Consider the following 8652-nt stretch of genomic DNA (forward strand, 5'->3'; position numbering starts at 1 on the left):
CATGGAACGTTACAAATCCCTATGATGTCCTTAAGCTCCCTCTTCAATTGAACTGAAAGATGGCTAAAAACCTCACTCGGGCGGAGGACTCTCCATTGGCTGGCCATTTGAGAATGCTCAAGGGTACAGTTACTGCAGCTAAGGCTGGTAGTAACTCGGGATGTTTTCCTAAGCAGCAGCCGCCTTCTGACAGTAGCCTGGGGAGAATTTATGCCCATGGATAAAGTTGCCTCATTCTCTGCTCAGGTTTGCCTTTCTCCCCTCTACAATGTGGACAGATCATACACATTTTTGATTGCTTAGAAAACAAGATAAAGATCTGCCCGAGAATAGTCAAGGCATAGGACCAGTCCATTTGGTGTTTACTTAAATTTGGACTGTGCTGTGGCTGAGTCAGATCATAATGGTGCCAGATCAGCAGGACAGCAAACAGTCTCTCCAACATGGAACTATTTACAGATTCCCTGGAGCAGGTCAAACCTGTGCTGTTGTGAGATGCACCTTATGCATGTTTTATTTTTTTAAATATTTTTATTATTTTTTTTTAGTTTTTGGCAGACACACATCTTTGTTTTTGAATGTGGCGCTGAGGATCGAACCCAGGCCGCACGCATGCCAGGCGAGCGCGCTACTGCTTGAGCCACATCCCCCAGCCCATGCATGTTTTAAAAGCTCACATTTGGAACTATTATTCTCCATAAAGGAAATAGGTGCAGGCTTCACCTGTATGCAAGTAGATGATTAAAGAACATCAAGGTTAGATTGAGCTTCTACTAACAACACCTATTCTCCTGCCCTCACAACTTTCTTCAGTTTTCAGAGCATACACTAAAATTTTGATCAAAAAAACTTCGTAAAAGGTTCATGTTCTACAAGATTTGGGGGGTAGCTATGTGTAACAAACCACATTCATTTGAGGCTGAAATCCTAAGTAAAATAAACTCAGTCTGCTTAGCAAGAATCTTAAAGAACAAAAATTTATGCAGTTAGTAATTTCACCTAACATAAATGTAACGCTCTAACTTCTACCCATCTATAAATTCACTTATTGAACTCTGACTCAATGCCAGTTTCTGAACTCAATGTGGATATTCAAGGCTGGTATGACACATTCTGTGCCCTCAAGTGCTCTCAGCCAGGTGTGGAAGACAGATGAGCAAAGCAGTAAATATAAGGTAACAGGGTAAGTCCTGTGATGTGAGATCAACAAGGAGGTATGAAACAGAGGGAAAATGACTCAGCCTGAAGCAGCTGAGGAAGGCTGAGGAAGATAAGGTGCCTGAGCCAGCCAGTCAGTTAGAGGAGGTGAAGGGCATCTCAGGTGAAGAAATGGCATGTGCAAAGGAACTGGGGTGTGAGAAACATGGCAAGTTTGGAAAATGGCAAGAACTATAGACAAAGGTGCTGGTGGAGTAAAATAGAAGCCAGAGCACAAAGAGACTTGAATACCATGCTTAGGAGTTCAGTCTGCATTGCAGACTAAAGGATTTTAAGTAGGGGAACCACTGGATTAGATTTCTGTCTTAGAAGGACCTCTCTTGAGGCAGTGTGAAGGGTGAATTGTGAAAGATCCGTGGCTAAGAAGAAGCTGTGAATATAGACAGAAAGATTATTGGTTGTCCATGACGGGAGCAGAGAAGGAGAAAGAATAGGGAGTGACTGCAGATGAACCCAAGGGGTTTTAGAGGGTCGATGGAAATATTCTAAAACTGGATTGTGGTGATGGTTGTATAATTCTAAACTTACTAAAAGCCATAAAGTTGTATAAAAGGAGAACATTTTACTATATAAAGATAACAACAACAAAACTATTTAATAATTTAAAAAGAACAGTTACAGATACCGAAGTAGCCTACATCAATACAAGGAAAGGCCTGCAATAGACACTGAAGATTTAGAATTAGCTGTGGAGAGAGGATGAAGGAGAGGGAGGATTTGGAGATGGTTCCTGGCAATCTGGATGAACAGGGTCCAGGAGGAGAAGCAGGTCTGCTGGTGAAGCTGGGGACCAAAATGTTTTAATATGCAGGTTTGGGACAGGGGTCAATGCAAAACCTTAGAAAAGGGTTTCTAGAATCCTGCATTACTGACATTTTGGACAGGATAATTCTGGTTGTGGATGTTGTTCTGGATTATGGGATGTTTAGCAGATTCCTTGGCCTCTTATCCACTAAATTTCAATAGAGTGTGACCACAAAAATGTCTCTAGACATTGCCATGTATGTCCTGGAGGTGGGGGGATGCTGAGACAAGTTGAGAAAGACTTATCAAGACACAGAACATAACTTGTGATTTTTCCCCCTCAAATAATAAATATATATTTTAAAATTGTACAATCCACTGTTTTAAAAATACACTTGCAAAGTTGTGCAACCACCACTACTAATTCCAGAATCTTTTCATCACCCTGGAAAGAAACATTATACCCATTAGCAGTCACTCCCCATAGCCCCTCCCCTCAGTCCCTGGGAACCACCCATCTACCACAAAAATCGATGAAATTGCCTTTTCTGACACTTTGTGTAAATACAAACATAGAATATGTAGTCTTTTGTGTCCATCTTCTTCAGTTGGCATGCTTTCAGAGTTCACCCATGTTGTAGCATGTATCAGCTTCTTTATTTTTTAGTTTTATTGATTTTATTTTTTTAAAATACACAACAGCAGAATGCATTACAGTTCTTATTACACATAGAGTACAATTTTTCATATCTTTGTATATACAGTATGTTCACGCCAATTCATGCCTTTATACATATTTTTTTGCATTATAATTCTTATTACAAATATATACCAAAATTTTTTGTATCTGTTTTTATTTAAAGTATGATGACACCCAATTTGAGTCTTCATACATGTACTTTGGATAATGATGTCCATCACTTCCACCGCCCTTGCTAATCCCCTGCCCACTCCTTATCCTCCCACCCCTCTTCCCTATCTAGAATTCATCTATTCCTCCCAAGCTCCCCCTCCCTACCCCATTATGAGCCAGCCTCCTTATATCAAAGAAAATATTCGGCTTTTGTTTTTTTTGGATTGGCTAATTTCGCTTAACATTACCTTCTCCAACGCCATCCATTTACCTGCAAATGCCATGATTTTATTCTCTTTTAATGCTGAGTAACATTCCATTGTGTATATATGCCACATTTTTTAATCCATTCATCCACTGAAGGGCATCTAGGTTGGCTCCACAGTTTAGCTATTGTGAATTGTGCTGCTGTGTCCCTGTAGTATGTTGTTTTTAAGTCCTTTGGGTATAGTCCGAGGAGAGGGATAGCTGGGTCAAATGGTTATTCCATTCCCAGATTTCCAAGGAATCTCCATACTGCTTTCATATTGGCTGTACCAATCTGTAGTCCCACCAGCTACATCCTCACCAACACTTATTGTTGTTTGTCTTCATAATAGCTGCCATTCTGACTGGAGTGAGATAATATCTTAGAGTAGTTTTGATTTGCATCTCTGATTGCTAATGATGATCATTTTTTCATATATTTGTTGATTGATTGTATATCCTCTTCTGAGAAGTGTCTGTTCAGGTCCTTGACCCGTTTATTGATTGGGTCATTTGTTTTTTTGGTGCTTAGCTTTTTGAGTTCTTTACATATCCTAGGGATTAGTGCTCTGATATGTGAGGGGTAAAAATTTGCTCTCAGGATGTAGGCTCTCTGTTCACCTCACAGATTGTTTCTTTTGCTGAGAAGAAACTTTTTAGTTTGATTCCATCTCATTTATTGATTCTTGGTTTTAATTCTTGCGCTATAGGAGTCTTATTAAGGAAGTTGGGGCCTAATCCCATATGATGAAGATTAGGAACTACTTTTTCTTCTATTTAGACACGGAGTCTCTGGTGTAATTCCTAGGTCCTTGATCCATTTTGAGTTAAATTTTGGCAGCACTTTCTTTTTATAGCCAAATAATCTTTCATTGCATGGCTATACCACAGTTCTTCTAATTGTAAGTTGAAAGATATATGGGATTGTTTCCATTTGTCATCTGTTATGAATGATGCTTCTATGACTACTTGATTACATTTTTGTGTGTGGATATATGTTTTCATTTTGCGAGTACACACATGGGACAGAAGTATTGGATCACTTGTCAACTCTAATGTTTAACCACTTGAGAAGCCACCAAACTACTTTTCAGAAACACCATCTAAGGGTTCCAATTTCGTCACATGCCCACCATCACTTGTGACTGTCTGTTATCTGATATCTGTTGGACTTTCAAGTTTCTAAGCAAGCACTTCATGTTAGGTTACATGGTTTATGACAATTTTATGGATGAGAAAATAAACGGTGAAAGGAGGGTGACTTGCACAAGATCACACTTAGAGGTCACTAAATTCCTTTCCAGAATGAATATTCATTGTTCTATATTAAAAGCTGTATAATTAATTACAGTTCTATACTTCATGCAGGATGCTCACAGTCTGACATGTAATCTGTTTTTGCTGGCTTTTTAATTTTAAGAGATCCAGCCACGCTTATACCCCTCCCCTCTTAACAACTTGAGATATCACATAGCATGTGTCCTCTCTCATATCATTGCTTTTCTCTCTTTATTAGACCATTCCTCTACCAACAGTATAATCCTGAAATATTTTCCATCTAAAATATATATATACTAAAACTTTCCTTGGTCCCTATTCCCTGTTTTTATACTTTTATTTTTATGCAGTGCTGATGAACCCAGTGCCTCACACGTGCTAGGCCAGCACTCTACCACTGAGTGACACCCCAGTTCCCCTCTTTATTCTCTTTTGCATCCAACTCCTGAAGAGTTGTCTCTAAACCTATCGTTTCCAATTCCTCTCTTCCCATCCTGTCATTCTCAATCACCCTCATTTCCAAGACTTTTCAAAAACTTACCAATGACCTCTCATTTGCCAAATTCAAATGATCAGTGTTCAGCCTTAGTATTACTCATCAATGGCTTTTGAAACCATCATTGCCTCCTTAAAACAGTTTTCATTTGGCTTTCAGGACAATGCTCCCATATTCCCAGCCCCTGCCCCTCTATTTTACTGGTCACCCTCAGTTGCATTTGCTTGTTCTACCTTATTTTCTCAACTATTAAAAGTTTGAATGCCGCAGGGCTTGGTTCCTGGAAACTTAATTCTTCTCTTAGGTGTCTATTGAACATCTCAGGTAAACTCCTATATTTTCTACCATCCTCCCCAAATGTTCCTCCTATAATGACAACTCCTTTCTTCCAATTCGTCAGCCACTAACCGTGGTGTGTCATCCTTGACTCTTCCCTTTCTCCCTGGCCCCATTTGTTAGTCAGTGGTTCTATCTTTTATGTTTAGAATCTGAATACTTTTTTTTTGGGGGGGGGTGTTGGCTTTTCAGACTAGGGGTGGAACCCAAGGGTACTTTACCACTGAAGCTATACCCCTGGTCTTTTCTTTCCTTTTTTGGTGCTGGGGATTGAGCCCAGGGTTCTTAACCACTAAGCCATATCTCCCACCCTTTCTTTATTTAGAGACAGGTCTCACTGAGTTGCTTAGGGCCCTGCTAAATTGCTCACTGGCCTTTAACTCAAGATCCTCCTGTCTCAGCCTCTCGAGTGGCTGGGATTACAGGCATGTGCCACCATGCCAAGCTACCCCTGGTTCTTTCTGTTTTTATTTTGACATAGGGTCTTGCTAAGTTGCTGAGGCTGACCTCAAACCTGTGATCCTCCTGCCTCAGCCTTCTGAGTAGCTAGTATCACAGGTGTGTGCTAGTACACCAGAGTTCTGGTGGCTTCTTGCTCCCTGTTGTAATATTTTGGTCCCAATTACCATTCTCTCTCATCTGGATTGTTACACTCACCTCCTAACTGGACCCTTTGTTTCCCTTTGTGCTCCTGTCAACTATTCTCCATGTGGCATCCAGTGGGATTCTTTTAAAAAGTAGATCAGATCATTGTTCTGAACAAAACCCTCCACCCACATAGGTTGTTTGCAGAATGGCTGCCATCATGCCTCCCTGTGTCCACATGCTCACTTCCTATGCTAACTCAGGGCTTGGACGTGTGACTTACTTTAGCCAAAAGGACAGTACAAATACAAAGCAAGCCAAGAGTTGAAAAGTGCTTGTTCATTGTGGCTTGTCCTATGTTGCTGCAGGGAATGCCACCATGTGAACAAACTCAGGCTGTCTTCCTGCTGGGGTAAGTGACCATGTGGAGAGAAGTCCCAACCATTCCAGCTGTCCAGCAGAATGAGACCCTTCAGTTCCAGATGAATTAACCTGCTCCAGAATATGAAAGCAAACCTAGAGGATCTTCAAAAAATAATAAATGTGTTGTTTGAGCCACTAAATATTGGGGTGGTTTGTCACCCAGCAAAAGTTAACCAATAAACTACTCATCTCAATGTATCAGAATAAAAGCCAATATCTTACCGTAACCTACAAGGCCCAACACAGACTCCTTCAACCTGAGTCACTTCCCTCACAGGCCCCTTGTTATTCCTCATGTCCAGCATTAACTTGCTTCTTAGCTTCTGTACTTTGTTAGCTTTTGTACTTTGCCTGGAATATTCTTTTTCAGATACCTGCATGGCTTGCTCTCTGACTTCTTTCTTTTGGTGGTGCTGGGGATCAAGGGCCTCACAGATGCTAGGCAAGCACTCTACCACTGAGCTATACCTCCATTCCTTTTTTTTATTTTGAGACAGGGACTTACTAAGTTGCCCATCCTGACTTTGAACTTGAGATCCTCCTGCCTCAGTCTCTCAAGTAGCTATAATTAGAGGTATGTGCCACCATGCCCAGCTCCCTGACTTCTTATTTCTGCTCAAATGCCAACTTATCAGAAAGAGCTTTGCTTACCACCCTAACAAATACACCTGGCACTTCTTATCCATGCCCTTTATTCTGTTTTATTATTCATTTTGTCCTTATTATCACTTGACATATAAACATTTACTTCTTGTTTATTAGAAGATGCACACACCAGGATTTATGGTCCATAAGAGCAGGAATTCTGTCTTGTTCATCACTGTATCCCTAGGACTTATAATAGTGCCTGGAACTTTTTATCACCAGGAAAACGATGGAAGTAGTAATGCTTTTGCCAATTTGATATCTAGGTCTATCACCTGGAATGTTTTTCGGGGCTGAGATAGAAAAAGTGGGGACTGTTCTTCATAATGGGGCGTGCATGTTACACTTAAGGCAGGCTGAATTTCTACAGCTTCTTGATATAGAAAAAAAAACCATTCAAACCAATGACAACCAAGGATTCAGGCAGAGCAGCAGGAGGCTGGCCTGCTGCTGTCCAAGATGTTCCCTTCACCCTCCCTTCCTTCCTCATTCTTACCTTCCTTTCCCCATTAGTCTGTAAAGCCAGCCTTTTTTTTTTTTTTAAAGAAGAAACAAAAACTCCAAGAAGATATTATCAGCATATAAATTTATTTAAATTCAAAATAATATGGTTATTTTTAGAATAATGTAATGATTTCTAAAGCAAATATCATCATTGGCTCTGAAACAGTCTAAAGATATCATTCTTTGAAGTCAAAAAATATGTAATAAGAATGTATACAGAAGCAAAAAAATATAGAAATAAATCTGCTGAGTACTAGGAGTTGTGACAAGAGGGGAACACTGAGACATTGTAACAGAGTCCGAATTATAAAACAAGCAGCAACAAGTCCTCTGGCTTTATCAACTCCCTGGAAAATAAATCTGTAACCTCAGGAATGCAAGATACCAGCTCGTGGTTAACAGGACAAACTTCCTGAGGAACACAGGTTCACTATACTTCCTTTCTGTAACTCCTTTCCTCACAGCGATTTCTTTTCTTTCCTTTAAGATGGGTTTCATCCTATTAACAAAACATTTGGCAATATTTTATTTTATTTGCTAAGTAAATTTCCTGTTCAAAGTATTCAACGATTTAGTAGAAGATACTCAAAGATCAAACTTTTTTAAAAAGGTTAATTCAGCTAGTTAGCGGAAACCATCAGTGGCCAGCAGAGAAAAAAAAAAAATGTTTTCCCCCCCAATAATATGTTTGCTAAATAGACAAAAAGAATAAGCAGTTAAAAATGGGTGGAAAATCCTAGGGAGTACTTAACACAGATAATCAAGAGACTGATGACCTTTGATTAAACCCATTTACTTGTGGAGTGAGCTAGGAGGTGGCTCCAAGATAGTCTGGTTCCCAACAATGTCCATGGCCAAAGGGCATGTTCAGAAGTTCTCCTCCTCCCGTAGAAACTGGAACACAGATGAGAAGTCTTTTTTGGAATAGCCCTTTGCACACATCATTCTGTAGATCTGATGGGCTAGACTGCCCAGAAGGATTGGGCTCTTTGTGCTGGTAGCAGAGTCTTGTGCCAATCCCAGATCCTAAATCAAACAAGGGCAGGAGGGAATACAGAATACATTAGGACTGGTGGTAAAGGCGCACTTTGAACTGTGGTTCCTAATGCTTTGGTTTCAGAGAAGGAAAAACAGATTCTGAAAAAATGTTTCTTACAAACATTGTTTCCTCTCTATATAGCCATATATATATGTATGTATGTAGATATATATCTATATATATCTACACATATACATATAATATGTAATACATAATATAAATACATACATATAATATATATGCATATATATTTTTTTCTTTTCTTCCACCCCCCCCCCCCCCCCC

At 39.8% G+C, this 8652-nt stretch overlaps 1 protein-coding gene across 1 annotated transcript in view; it reads right to left on the reverse strand.

Moving 5' to 3' along the window:
* Positions 1-7393: 7393 nt before the first annotated feature.
* The window catches only part of Hibadh (3-hydroxyisobutyrate dehydrogenase), a 105174-nt gene continuing 103915 nt past the window's right edge, over positions 7394-8652 (reverse strand). Inside the window, exon 8 of the mRNA XM_015490174.1 lies at positions 7394-8354. Coding sequence (XP_015345660.1) covers positions 8196-8354 — 159 coding nt within the window. The 3' untranslated portion in view covers positions 7394-8195. The remainder of the gene's footprint in view (positions 8355-8652) is intronic.

The sequence above is a fragment of the Marmota marmota genome, unplaced genomic scaffold (genome assembly GCF_001458135.2).
Source record: "Marmota marmota marmota unplaced genomic scaffold, marMar, whole genome shotgun sequence".
NCBI lineage: Eukaryota > Metazoa > Chordata > Mammalia > Rodentia > Sciuridae > Marmota > Marmota marmota.